Source organism: Amblyomma maculatum, chromosome 2 (assembly GCF_055883805.1).
Source record: "Amblyomma maculatum isolate TAMU_Amacu chromosome 2, ASM5588380v1, whole genome shotgun sequence".
Classification (NCBI taxonomy): Eukaryota; Metazoa; Arthropoda; class Arachnida; order Ixodida; family Ixodidae; genus Amblyomma; species Amblyomma maculatum.
This window is the reverse complement of record NC_139345.1, coordinates 97,370,828-97,385,827: the sequence shown is the minus strand read 5'-3', so window position 1 is coordinate 97,385,827 and position 15,000 is coordinate 97,370,828. Positions and strand designations below refer to the sequence as shown.

The following is a 15,000-nucleotide window of genomic DNA, read 5'->3' as shown; positions in this document are numbered from 1 at the left end:
TTTTTATTATAATGTCACTTTTTTCTGAGCAGTAATTGTTGATTCAATTTAAATATATTTTCGCCTACTTTACGAAACATATTAGCAATTTAATTTAAGCACATTTAAATAATAAGAATTTCTAGTTTGTGGCGCAATTATTTACCCATAATACACACTTCGCTGTTAAACACTATATGTCATAGAATGTTTCGCCCTAATATGCACATCAGTGCATCAAATCAGGAACCTATTGGGTGATTTTTTAGAACTTTCCTTGGAACACTCCCTTCACAAACTGACAACGCCCTGCGAATATCTTAAAGAACATAGGTATGCTTTCAATCGTCCTCACTTCTATGAGATGCGAAGCCCCTCACCTAAATTGCGCCATTAAGCACAGCCAAATGCTTGAAAACGGTAGCAGGTGGTCGTGCTAGCTGTAACATGCGCATTAATCCCTATGTAGAACCTTTAAGCTTATATTTGCCTCCTTGACACAGTGATGTTTGTTAGCCGCAAACAACCTATGATCCCAACCTCCACAGGTTCAAATTGTGTATGTACTATCAGGTACAAAAGTCAGCGGACCACGCAAACTCCAACCAAAGCGCGTAACTTTCGTATCGGTCAGTAGTCTCGGACCACACTTATCGAGCTGAAAGTTGGCCTTTAGTTCTGTAATGAATGCTAGAGAAGTAAGGCGATAATTCGTTTACATCGTGTTTCTAGTCCAAAATCGCCAAAGGCGCGGTCCAGAGACTTTTGTCCTTGATCGTACATTTTTGTTCAGCACTATACTCGAGCACTTGCGCTAATAAGGTTTCGTTTTCGCACGCCCTACGAGACGACTTACAAACCAGAAAACGATTCTAGCGGCGGTTCTCATGGATCAGAAGCAGGCGGAACAGCTCCACTCACCACGATGGGCAGCGTGCTACGCAGAGTGCGAGCGCAGAATCCGGGGTCATAGAGGCGCGCGTGTCGGATGGCCGACAGCGCTGAGCGCACCACGCACTGGCTGTACACGTGGTGCCAGCGGTAGCCCTGAGCCCACAGTCGCTCCAATTCGGACTCTAGCAACTTGGCTCCGCTCACGTCCAGGGCAGGGCGCCACAGGTCGGCCGCTCCCAGACGGGAGACACTCTCGCAGCGACCGAAAAGCCCATCTGCGAATGGTAATGAAAGGAAGGGTATGAGACGGTACCGTGCTGCATGATATGGTGATGTAGGTATGGTATGGTTTACCATGGCGTGTGACGCTTAGCTCCACAAAGCTGTGTCTGAGCTATGGGGCTATTAGGCGCCGAAGAGGAGTGCTCCCGACAATAGATTTGGTGCATTTTGGTACATTTAACCTCCACTATTGCACTCAACAGAATACACGAGCACTTTTATTTCGCACAACAATGAAAATACGGCCCCGCAGGAAGGACTCCATCATTTGATCTTGGGTACAGTGATCTAATCCAAAGCCATTGATTCGATGTGAAAGGGCAGTCAGGTAACAACAGCCAGATTTCGACATTTCGCCGAGATTTCAACTTGCGTATCTTAGGTCACCAGTCAAGCACGCTGCCGGCAAGGCCACATGGGAGCGCTTATACGAGTTCGATACAAGCGCTGTGTGTGTGTGTGTGTGTGTGTGTGTGTGTGTGTGTGTGTGTGTGTGTGTGTGTGTGTGTGTGTGTGTGTGTGTGTGTGTGTGTGTGTGTGTGTGTGTGTGTGTTGGTTGGTTGGTTGGTTGGTTGGTTGGTTTGTGGGGTTTAACGTCCCAAAGCGACTCAGGCTATGAGAGACGCCGTAGTGGAGGACTCCGAAAATTTCGACCACCTGGGGTTCTTTAACGTGCACTGACATCGCACAGCACACGGGCGCCTTGCTTTTCGCCTCCATCGAAAAGCTGCCGCCGAGGCCGGGATTCGATCCCGCGTCCTTGGGAACAGTAGTCGAGCGCCGTAACCACTGCGCCACCCCGGCGGGGGGTGTGTGTGTGTGTGTGTGTGTGTGTGTGTGTGTGTGTGTGTGTGTGTGTGTGTGTGTGTGTGTGTGTGTGTGTGTGTGTGTGTGTGTGTGTGTGTGTGTGTGTGTGTGTGTGTGTGTGTGTGTGTGTGTGTGTGTGTGTGTGTGTGTGCGTGCGTGTGCGTGTGCGTGTGTGTGTGTGTGTGTGTGTGTGTGTGTGTGTGTGTGTGTGTGTGTGTGTGTGTGTGTGTGTGTGTGTGTGTGTGTGTGTGTGTGTGTGTGCGTGTGTGCGTGTGTGTGTGTGTGTGTGTGTGTGTGTGTGTGTGTGTGTGTGTGTGTGTGTGTGTGTGTGTGTGTGTGTGCGTGTGCGTGTGTTATTTCGCGTAAATAGTATCTTGAAAGCATATGCTAATTACTATGCGTCTAATCAGATATGGCCTAATTATGAAAGCTTAATCAACCCAAAAGCCGTGAACCTTTTGGCGTTTCTTCACTGCTTGGACTATAGCATAATGGCACCGCCATGCAGCCGCCACCAGGAAACGTTTTTGATCTGATAAGCCACTGCCTCAAAACATAGTTGTCGTCTGGAACGCTTCTTTGTCACTTCAGCATTCTCAGTTTGACTCCGGCTTTCATAGTGTAAACTGTAAGTCTTCCCATTTATTTATCAGCGGTGCAGCAGCAACAGATGACCACAGTTGACTATCACGACACAACATTTAAGCGGAGCTTATATTTACCTTACATTTTCTCTTAATAAGAAAACTTCCTTTCAATGATAACTGCCTCTTGAAGCATCCTTGCCGCTTCAAGCAGCCAATATAATTTTGGCGGTTTTTTTGTGTGTGTTTTGTATTCTGATGAATTGTTGAAATGTTTTGTGTTTGTTTTCTTCACACCTCACCAACTCGCAGGGGCGAACCACTCAACCCCTTTAGATTATTTTAAATGACAGTAAATATAGTCAATTGCCTGTAAAACCCCGTATTTACATGATAATAAGCGATAAAAGAGTCTAAATCGGTTGTTAACAGAAATACACATGGCAGCACAAACCCATTTGGCAGCACTGGTCCTGGTAGGCTGACAACATTGCAACATCACTGAACCACCGTCTATTCCTTTTACATGCTTACGTCGGTAAGCATAAGTCTTGAAAAGGATATATCTTAATGCTAATCGCTTGGCTACGCAGACCGTCCTCGCCTGGTCTCCCGTGACCACAATTGGAAAGCTAGCTAATTTAACGGATCAACATGGCAACTATAGCCGCTGAATAACATACCTTCTTAAGATGGCATTCCAACTCGCTTAAGTGTCAGTTCCACTACATGATAACATCAGCTCTGGCAGACGGACTAAGTCTGTGAGCCAACGCTGGCTCATTTGACATCTTTCCAGAGTTCTTAACTCTTTGCTGCCGCTTTCTCTGCAAAACGAGTCTGTTGCCCGATGTATACTAAAACCATGTCCAGCACCTATGAACGGGTCAGAAATGTTGATGAACTGAAAAAAGGTCAAAAAAGCGCGCAATAGCTTTCAATGCTTAACATCGTATTTCATTCAGTAAATATAGTGATATAAAACCTTGAAGTAGAAAATAAAAACCTTTACGGCAAAAATGAACGGCTACCTCAAAGTTAGCTAAACTAGAGTAGTGTCCTCGGATTCATGATTCAGAAATGCATCGTGTGACCAAAAACGAAAGACGAAGATTGCCTAGAATTAATGTTATGTTTTGCTGAGAAAGTTATCACGCAGTGACTAATTATGTCACTGAGGTTCATATATATCCCTAGTAGAGGAAACGACATAATCGCCGGATTAAGATCGCATACAAAGCTTCTCTGTAATTAGGTTTATCCAAAACACGGTTGCCATCTACTGATTATGCTGTTTTCTTTGGAGGTCTAGCTAAGTTCTGTCATCCTAATCTGTCCCCCTCGGATCTACTGTTCTCGTTTCTGAGACTCATAGGCATTCCGTCCGTCTTAACGACTTTCCCAAACAACAAATATGAATCAGTCTAAATGGAGTCCCATAATACGTTTCTTGCAAAAATGTAGCATCGTTATCATATTCATGTATAGTCTTTCCTTGCCATCTTGCCATCTTACTTTTACGTTTGCCATGAACTTTGCATAATCATTAATTAATACCATAGTTAATGAAACGAAGGATATAATATCAACTTTATCGATACCACTGATACTGCCGGTTCAAACTGTCTTACTTGCTTTCAAAGTCCTGCATTGAATTTCTGTTATGTGTACCCATATACATAGTGTAATCCCCATGGTACCACTGCAATAATTCGCCATATCTTACCAAACATCCAATAACGAAATTCAGAGGCCATTGACTTTAACGCGAGTGCGTTCAATTCCCTGCTGTGCAAAAAATATCCGGCATCGTGGGCACTGTGAGCGAAAAATCATGAGCATGGCTCTGGAAGGCAGTAGCTGGCAGCCGACATACCCAAGCAATTACTATTCAACAATTGCTATTCAACAACGTAACGAGAACACCTGACGTAACAAGAACACGTAACAAGAACACAGAACTGTTTGTTCATTCTGTTATGTTATTAACAGTTAGGTATGTCTCAACGCTTTGAGGGCACTTTTTGTACATGTGTGTTCACGTGAACACTCATGAGAAATTGGCACTTCCATTTTTTTTTTTTTTATGTCAGGCAAGCAGGCTGGCAGACTTAAAGTAAGGAAGAATTGTTTTACGCAGTGCACGGCAAGCGACGACACAGAACCAAGCACCCCGCCGGGGTGGCGCAGTGGTTACGGCGCTCGACTACTGTTCCCAAGGACGCGGGATCGAATTCCGGCCTCGGCGGCCGCTTTTCGATGGAGGCGAAAAGCAAGGCGCCCGTGTGCTGTGCGATGTCAGTGCACGTTAAAGAACCCCAGGTGGTCGAAATTTCCGGAGTCCTCCACTACGGCGTCTCTCATAGCCTAAGTAGCTTTAGGACGTTAAACCCCACAAACCAACCAACCAACAGAACCAAGCTAACAAAGCTACTGCGCGAGCCAAGGGTAGTTCCGCGAGATAATTATTTCCAGCGCTACAAAGCGAAATAGTTTGTTCAAACAAATCAGATGGGGGTCGTGATCTTGGTCTAGAGATTTTCGCGAGGCGCAGATACCAACCAGCACAGTGCCTCGTTGCACATACGCCACTGCTTGGCGCCACTGGGTTTCCATTAGTGAGCGCGACTGAACGCACCGAATTTCAATTTCGGTTTGGAAATCTGCGCCGAAGCGTTCCTTTCAGCATGTAGAACGAGTCCTCGCTGCGACAGGCGCCTTGCTAGAGCCTGCGCTGAGGGCACGCGAGTGGCATTCACAGTTTGTAGTAGAGCACCGAGGTTGTTCCCCGCTTTGGATAGAAACCGTTCGCATAACGTCTCCGATCCTTTGATCTCGGTCGGCGGCAGAGTTGATAACGGTGGCGCGCGTCAAATTAACGCACGCAGAAAGCTTACCTGCCATAAGACCGGACGCTTCCCATTTAAATTACGGGGATGATGGATACGCCGAAACTAGTTGCTTTGTTCCAAGAGCTGAACAGGTTTTGGTAACGACTCACACAGTGAACGTTTTATCTTTACCTTTTCTCTCCAGGAGAAAAGTGAAAAGTTACTGGGATTATTTGCGCTGCTAAGCTTGCTTTGTCGCTGAAATCAACAATCCCTAGTCTCCACCTGCTTTGTCGTAATTGCAGTTACTTCATAGTGTACGGACATGTCGGTAACCTTCAGTTCAATGCAGAAAATTGGGCTAGTTGGTATAAATTCACAATCTAGAGATGTCAGAAGCACGGACAAAACACATCTGCGGTAACATACTTTTCGTGGAGTTGACACTAGTTGGACGGCTCCGTTAATACCGAGTCTATCGCACTCTGATGCCAGCTAAGCGCGAAAACATGATTCTTTTTATGTTCATATACGTTAAGGGCCCTAAACATGGCCAAAAATAATTCAAAATATTTCTCTTTGGGATCTTCTCAAGATTGAGCGTTACTATTGCGCGTGAAGGAGTCTGTTGTGCACAGCTACGCAAAAAAAAGAAGGGGGGGGGGGGGGGACAAGGTGCTACAATAGGGCACGAGTTACATCCATTGCGGCACTTACTACGAAGTCAGCGTAAGCAATAAGGAACCTCTCTCATTCCAGAGTGTGCGCAGAGAGATGGAGCTTGTGTCTCCACGGCGCTGTCTCACTCCTAATTTTGTTATCATACACAGCTGTTACACTACGGTGTTTAAATAAATGCTTCTGTCGTTTTTGTTATTGGGGTTTCTTCTTTTCTGCCGTCAGACGTCTTTCGCGACCTCTGCTCAAAATGTTGGACCACCCGCGCACTGACGTCATGTGAACGGGGCACTCTTGTGTCAAGCCTCACTGTGGCGCAAAGGTAGCGATATCCAATTTTAGCTCCAAAGTGTCTTTAAATGTTCCGCCACAGTTAACCCTGGAAGCAGCATGTTTCGAGCCTGAACCAGTGAAAGGAAAAAATTGCAACGGGTATAAAGTAAAGTAAGGGGAAAAATCTAAAAGGGCAAACTAGATAAATGCACCCTGCTCTTTCAAACACACTCCTAAGGTCGTCTTCTGACTTATTGTTACTTGGTGAAGCAGATGTCGCTACATTTTCTCTCTCCATACGTCTTGTTAACTGGGCATCACAGGGACGAAAATAAAGCGTTCATGATGTATTTATTTTGCCTTTCTAAAAACAATTTTAATAGTTTCTCGCGGACAAAAAGGGGCAATTATTTTTCGAAATATGCTACCTTCCTGCCCCTCCCTCTTACTATCGTTTTTAGACTCGTCACAAGACGCCCAGAGCACTGTGTCTTCAAGGTGGAGTTACCTCGTTATGCAGTTGCATGCCTCGTATGGAGTGGTCACGTCGGCGGTGAGTGCGTTAGGTTAGGCTTCCATTTTCCCCCCTCCTGCCCGAGAGGTCCGTCGTAATGCGGCCGTTCCTCACCTCCCGTATAGCTACAACGCAATTGCGCCACTACGGTGCGGATCCCCGCCACAGATGCGTTCCGGGCAGATGCCGAGCGGTGTTCGGTTGCGCCGCAGCTTCCAGCGGCCGGGACGAGCCGGCTTATATTCTCGTCCCCCGCGCTCCAATTAGGCCCAGCCCGGATAGAGACAGTGTCCCAGAGAGCGCCCAAGGAGCCGGTACAATGCAGGACGAGCTGACGCGGAGTACGCGATGGAGAGAGAGAGAGAGAGAGTCTAATACTTAGACCTCGCCGATTCTATGCAGCGCTGCGGATCTTGTAGACATAGCCTGTCCAATTAGGAAAGAGAGAAGGAGAAAAGCAAGAGAGATAAGGCAAGCCTCAGCCACTGTATCACCCCGCTACTGCCCCCACACCTAGCCTTTCATCAGCCAGTCCGCCTATATGTCCAGCCGAAAAGGGTGCCCGTCGAAAGCGCTCTTCGTTATTTTTCGTCATTGCTGGAGTTTGCCATGCATTTCGGAGATGGGAAGGCTGCTTTAATGTTGGTGCATTTCACAACGTTCACGGCCGAGCAGCGCACGTCCTCGTACTGTTTCGCAGCTCTGCGCGGAACATCTCGGGACCGAGCAAATTTCGAGGCAGCGAATGGCTGGCCTGCATACCTGCATACATGGACGGTGGATGCGGCGGCGGGGCTGCAGCATGGCGACTGGAGCGCTGCTCCGGCGCCTCGCCCCTTAAGCCGCGTGGCGACGAGAGTGGGGAGCGCACGAAGCGGACTTTGCAAATCGTGGAATTTCTCGCCGATCCTGCAGCGCCGGCGCACTGTGTGGGCTTAATTACCGCGCTCGACTAACAATGGGACCACGCGGGGCTTAATCCGAGCTGATGCATCGAGCCCTTTCCCCGCCGATTCCCCCTATGCCTCTTCCCTCCCTGCTCGCCACCACCGCTGGCCCGCGCCGCCTCGTCGACGCTGCCCCGGAACGAACTCCGATCGGGAAAAGGCCGGACAGCCAGCTCGCGCAGGCGCGCCCACTCGCTCCCGCTCCGCGGCGCCAGTGTTTCCGGGGCCGTGGATTTATTAATTAGCTACACGTATACAGGCGCAACCATCTCTTTCCCACCTCCATCTCGCGCAATGTGTGCGCTAACGTCTCTCCCCCAGCTAAGGACTTCTGCTCCATAACTCGCTACGCCTTTCCACACTGGTTTAGGCTTAAATGCACCTCCCCCATCTCTCTTCTTCTCAGACCACTGCTCCTCCGTCCCTTGCTCTTTCTTCTCACGGCACTCGCACTATTTCACCAGACACGGCTCTACGAGTCCTTCTCACGATGCGTATCCCCCATAATTGTTTTCGGTACGTTTTCGGCGAGTTTCCACCAGTACGGGTGCTCGCTGTGGCGGGGAAAAAACTCGCAGGATCACGGTGCTTCGGAGAACTAATTGCAGAAAGTCGTGGAAAAGAGAGCCTCTGGGCAGAACGACAAGACAAAAAAAAAGCCAGCGTTGTGCGCGGCCTACCGGACTTGGCGGAACCATAGAACCGGTAGTCAGCGGTGTTTGCAGATAAAGATAGCTGTATAAATTTTAGCGATCTACCATAACAGGATCCTTCGTAACAGCTCTCGCTTTGCAAATATTATGGCAGGTGCGTGCAAGCGTATATAGAAGGCACTGCAACATAAAACAACATATTTGCTGCTCGCTACTTCTGTCACCCCATAGTCGACGTGTGTCCTCTAATTCAAGATAAGACAGCAAAACATAGGAACCGCAACACCATAAGTTCCGATAAGAGGAGCACGCCTGGTCTATGGCGAAGATCTGTGCTTCCTCCGTCCTTCGCTGTCCACAGAAGCACCTTCGCTTTCTTCGACAACCAAACAGCTTACATTATGTAGGTCATTTGATATCAGATATTATTAGTCATGGACTATAGACTGTAGCCAATTCAGCATACAACTGGTTGCCTCCTCTCTCATTTGATATCAGATATAATTAGTCATGGACTATAGGTGGTAGCCGATTAAATATACAACTGGTTGCCTCCTCTCTGATTTGATATCAGATATAATTAGTCTTGGACTTTAGGCGGTAGCCGACTCAGTATACAACTGGTTGCCTCCTCTCTGATTTGATATCGGATATAATTAGTCATGGACTATAGGTGGTAGCCGCTTCAGCATACAACTGGTTGCCTCCTCTCTGATTTGATATCAGATATAATTAGTCATGGACTATAGGTGGTAGCCGATTAAATATACAACTGGTTGCCTCCTCTCTGATTTGATATCAGATATAATTAGTCTTGGACTATATGTGGTAGCCGATTCAGTATACAACTGGTTGCCTCCTCTCTGATTTGATATCAGATATAATTAGTCATGGACTATAGGCGGTAGCCGATTCAGCATACAACTGGTGGCTTCCTCTCTGATTTGATATCGCATATAATTAGTCATGGACTATAGGCGGTAGCCGACTCAGTATACAACTTCATGGTTGCCTCCTCTCTGTGGTATGCCTCGGGTAACTGGACATTGGCTTTTCTTTTCACCTTATTTCGCCTCCAGTAATATTTCCTAACTATTACTGAAGCACAATGCCCTGTGAACAAGAAGGTAAAGGTCATCTCCGTCTTCCCTCTCTCCTTCCCTCCAGATATATATTTTGCCGAGCCTGCTTGTTGTCTTCACGGTCAGCGCACCAATCCTTCTGTGAGGATGACAGTAAACACAGCATGGTTCTTCTAGAAGCCCTTTTAAAATCTCTCAGATTAAATCTATTAATTTTCTCCCATCAATCCCAAAGGATTAAGAACAGAACTGAAGGCCACCTTATCTGTGACGTTCGGAGGTAATTGTTAAGTTGAGGGGAATGAGCGAATTAACTGCTATACGGACGACTTAAAAAGATATTCATGTCTCTTTAATTCCATACTTGAGGCAGCAACGTCCATATGGAACTTTTTTCGGAACTTTTGTTATGATTGTTTGTTTATTCTTTTCCCACGTTGCGAGTAAATGCAACCATAGCTTTGCCTGATCGTTGCCACAAATCTCTTCCAGTATATTACCAGCACAACATCTCTTAGTACAAAGTGCTGAAGGCGGAGGGAATATTGAACAAACAAAATAATGATCGCGACCATCTGTTTATTCTTGTTAGGTTAAACTTCGTGGTTAAACGTAAATGTGCGGACATTTTCCAACTGCATCAATTCAGCATTGGCTGATTCCAAACCGCGTGGTTTCCCGCCGACTCGGTCAACAAGCGAAGAGAAATTCAATCAGGACAACGAGGTTTCCGTTGTGCAACCAAGCGAGCCGAATGCGCTCTCAAATGAGGAATCCAGACAGTGGGGATGCCAGGCAATAGATGGAGACCCCGCCGACAGGGTGAGCATGCAGCAATAACGATATAACTATCGGCTTCGATGCCCTATAGAGTCCCGGACCTCAATAGCCGGTCCCTCGTTCCCCACAAATGTCATAACCCTGCGGCGTCACAAGGGACATTAAAAACGAACGGAAGCCCGAAAAGAAAAATGATTAAGGAAGCCCGCCAAAGACTTTTTTCAAATTCCAGACCAGTCAGGAGCTCATGGTCGCGACTTCGTGTTCTTGTTTCTCGAAGCGAAACTGTTCGCCCTGGTCCATTTATTTTGCTTTCTCGTTTTGTATTTGCGCCATCTGGCCTCATTGAAAGAAACCTGTAAAACTTCACTTGAAAAAAGCCTCCTTCTTTCTGTTTTCCTGAGCTTCTGCATTGTAAAAGCAAGGCTTCCTCAAACAACATAGCTTGGTCTGCGCACGAGACAGTTTTTACGGCTTCGTGCGCTTTTCACTGCAAGGGCCTCCGTCAGAGACCGACGCTCGACTTGGCTTCTTCAAGGCCTTTACCCGACCTCTGTCGGAAAAGTAGCCCCTGCACACGACGTGCATTAGCGGTAGCGGTCCATAGAAAAAAAAGGACTCCGGGGAGAAGCAGTCCAATATTCCCCCACATCTTGTTCGGCATCAAAGCCGTCAGGGCTGCCGTTGTAAGAGAACCGGCGAAGAAAAAAAATATCTGAAACAAACCGCACAAGGGCCTGAAAAAATTAAATCCGCTATGCGCACTCCTCAATCTGATATGGGGAGCACAGTTCTAAATTAATGCGTGACCTAAGCAATGATTTCAATTTATGCATATCACAGGTAGATATACTGCCTCAACGAAATACTCGTGAAAACGAGTGGCACCATGAAAATACGGTGGACACATAAACTCTGACGTTGTGTGTGTGGCGAGGCAGGTGTAATTGGTTCACCTGCGGCTTTCCTGGAGGGTCGTCACCCACGTACATGCATTTTGCTACTCGCTTAATCAGTATCCATTTTTGTGTGTTATTGTGACACATATATACATAAAGCCTATACCTAAATCAAGCCGCACGATCGTTATTGCGTGGCCTAGGGGAAGCACGCTTGTCTCATAATCCAAGGGTCCTAGCGGGTCAGATTGCCGTCTCTCTCTCTCTTCTTAAATGAGCTGCCCGGGATGGCAGGTCCCACCAAACTTGGCCATGGCACGCGGCCTTATGGCGTCGCACAACCCGACAAACAATCACTGTCCGGAGATGCCACCTGCCCATTTCAATCTACCGGAGCCTTGACTGTGACATTTCGCCCATAATACCTGCAAGGACAACGCCAACAGCGACAACATACTTTCTGGAGATAGGCCTTTAACCCTGCCGTGCCTGAACTGAGATTATTTTACGCTTTATCTCTATACTGTATGTCCGACTGAACGTTTAGATAACCATGCAACACTTATTCCAGAGAAAGATGAGTTTCCCCGTTTATTGCTTTTTTTTTCTTCCTTAGGAGTAAGAAGGGACGGGGGTGGAGGCACCGAGACTAACATAGTCCTCTATCGCAATTATGCAAAAACAGACGAATCTGCGCTGCTTATATTTGAATAGTGGTCTGTTTCACCGTGTAGTAATTAATAACAAATCAGAATTTCTAATCCATTAGCTTTCCGGCCGACCTTTTTCAGGTTTAAAGCTAAAATTTCACCATACGGGTTGTAAAGCGCATTTTCTAGGCGCCTGGTCCTGCATAGCGCGGAGGTGGCGGCATCATCTACTTAGTCCATGCTAACGGCCACCTGCCCATTTGGCAGGTTGTGCAGAGCTAATCGCCATCTGCCACAGCTGGAAGGTGGCAGAGTGCAAAAGATGAAAATCATTTCCCGACATTCAGGTGTCAGAAAAGAGGGAGAGCGCGCGGAAGACAACGGTTGGCCTAATGGCCTTGGTTGGGTGGCTAGAGAGAAGGAAGGCGAAACAGATGGGCGCCACTGGAAGAACACGGATGGTGGCTACCGTGGAAAGTGGAGGAAGTTATGGAGAGAGGGCAGCGAAACCTAGCGGTGGTGTTATGAGAAGCCGAAGGGCGACCGCCGAAAGAGCAGAAGGATATGTCAAGAAAAAGTAATGTACATTAAGAGGGCGATAATAAGGCTCGCAACTATGAACGCAATCTCTTTCCACGCCAATGACTTGCATGGTGTGAACAATTTTCAGCTAAATCCTCGAATGTCTCACTCTGGGGAACGTTCCGTGCAATTTACAATGATCGCCATTCTACTGACGCAGCAACAACAGCATGCTTTGCAGCTAATTTGTCGCCGGGCGATTTCGCTAAAGAAGCAGCACGAAAATGTTTCCCAAACTGTATACGATGCATTGCCTCCTTCAGCTGCTAGTTGTAATTTGGCAGGTATCCCAGCAGATGCATAAGAACTACCATCTGCTACTGGCGAAGATGGAATTGCGAGTCCCGGCCATCTCTATGCCTGAGCTTCTGGCTACAATTGGTGATGCGAAACGAAAAACAGCGCCCGGCCTGGATAAGTTCAGAATGAGGTTCACAAGAACCCGAGTAGCGTTGCACTCCCTCAACTGCTAGACACCATAAACAAAGTGTGGCCGCATGGTGTCGTACCCGAGAGCTGGAAATCCGCAGTCGTGATTCCTATCTCCAAACTAGAAATCATCACATTCGACGCAAGCACTGAGGGCGTATGCAACTTTACACATTATTTTTCAGCCACCTGCGCCAGTTCTCCGTCCCTGGAAGTTTCTGCAGTTAGGCGACGGCAAGCCAACTGATAACCGCACACCAACGTCTGTCAACTCGGCATCGCCGCTTCGCCAGAGATTTGAAGAGCAAGAGGCCCACCTGCCTCAAGGGTTCATTGTAGTGTACGTGGATGCGAGCCTTCAAGGCTGCGAAACAAAAACTGCGATCTACTGTCCGTGCAGACCTAGCCTGAATCAGACCTCTAAGTTTCACTTTCGGAACCACCTACATCATTCTGCGCTGAACTCTTGGCAGTTCAGGGGGCACTCTGCTCAGTGGCCACCCAACTGTGCTCCCTGCGGCCCACGTTCTCATCCGCACTGAAACCCTTCAAGCAGTACGGTTGCTCCGACATGTCAACCACAGACCAAACATATGTCAAGACATCTGCCAGCTTGTGGTACGCATCCCGCTGTCTGTACGTATTGAGTGGGTTCCACGGGACCTTCTGCCTTCCCAAAGTCACGCAGATTTAGCGGCCCGGCTCTATAGCTATTCCTGGTGTCCTTTCACACAACATGATAAATTGCGGCAGCATACTAATGAGAATATGTGAAGTATAGAGGCACAAATAAAAAAAAAAGCTGGTGAAAAAGGAAGTAGCAGAGTGCATCTACGTGAAGAAAGGTGAAGGTGTGCCGGAGCCAGGAGAAACTAGCACGGTTGCTTTGAAAAATTGCGGTTACACACGGCTACTCTTTTTATATTGTTAGTGGGTGAATAGTCATGCAACTTAAAGATCCTTCAAATTTTTACCCGGTGAAACATGTTTTATGAGAGTAGAAATTGGCTCGCGTCACCCACGTCTCACTCGAGATTAGCTCGATGCAGCGGGTGTCATGCCGACGCCACCTTTGTAACAATCAAAAGCAGGGACGGCCTGAGTGTCAGTTGATGGATAGTTATGCGCTGGGAAATAGAGCGCATGATTTAGGCACAAACACCTATACACCAGTCTTCGTCAAATCATTTACCTCTGAAGACCGAAAAATACATATAATCGAAAGGCGGCGCTCGGATGTCGCATTACCGGGCATCGTAATCGTCGGCCAATTTATTCGGCATGGAGTGGAGAAAACTCCAGCAATCTACAAATTTCATTGTTGGGCGGGTGAGTAATGCTTCCTTCCCGTTCTGTGCTTAATTCTGTTATTTATTTATTTATTTATTTATTTATTTATTTATTTATTTATTTATTTATTTATTTATTTATTTATTTATTTATTTATTTATTTATTTATTTATTTATTTATTTATTTATTTATTTATTTATTTATTTATTTATTTATTTATTTATTTATTTATTTATTTATTTATTTATTTATTTATTTATTTATTTATTTATTTATTTATTTATTTATTTATTTATTTATTTATTGCAGGCTCGCGGTGTTTACGGCACACTGTACGGTAAGCAAAAGTCTTCCCGACTTTCGAGATTTCTGTTGCTCAGTGAAATTCGTTTAGTTGAGCGCAGCAAGAAAAAAAATTATTCTAACTTAAGTGCTACTGAGCAAAGAGGCAGACATAAAAAGAAATCTGCAGGAGTAAAACAGACATTTTACATGCATATTCTCTCCGGAGACACTATTGTTATGTTGGCATGGTTGGTTTCCATGTCATCGCAGTTACCGCTGGATGAAGCATAGACCGTCGCGTTCATTCACCGCTTGCAGAGTTCATAAATTCCTGTCGGTCTACGTTTATTGCCTCCCTTTCTCTGCGTACGTTTCCCTTTACGATATGCACACAGGCTACAGCTCTGAATTGTTAATCTGATGACCCGCTGTGGTACCTCAAAACTTTGGCACTTGGGCGCTGAGCTGCAGTTCGCGATGTCGATTCCCGGCAGCGGTTGCCACGTTTCGGACGAGGTCAAATACAAAAGTCACCCACGTGCTGTGTGACATCCGTACCA

The 15,000-nt window shown here is 46.7% G+C and overlaps 1 protein-coding gene across 1 annotated transcript in view; it reads right to left on the bottom strand.

The window, feature by feature from the left end:
* IA-2 (tyrosine phosphatase IA-2) overlaps nt 1–15,000 on the bottom strand; it is a 419,415-nt gene that overhangs the window by 398,044 nt on the left and 6,371 nt on the right. Inside the window, exon 3 of the mRNA XM_084592103.1 lies at nt 901–1,148. Within this exon, the coding sequence (XP_084448229.1) occupies nt 901–1,148 (248 nt within the window). The remainder of the gene's footprint in view (nt 1–900; nt 1,149–15,000) is intronic.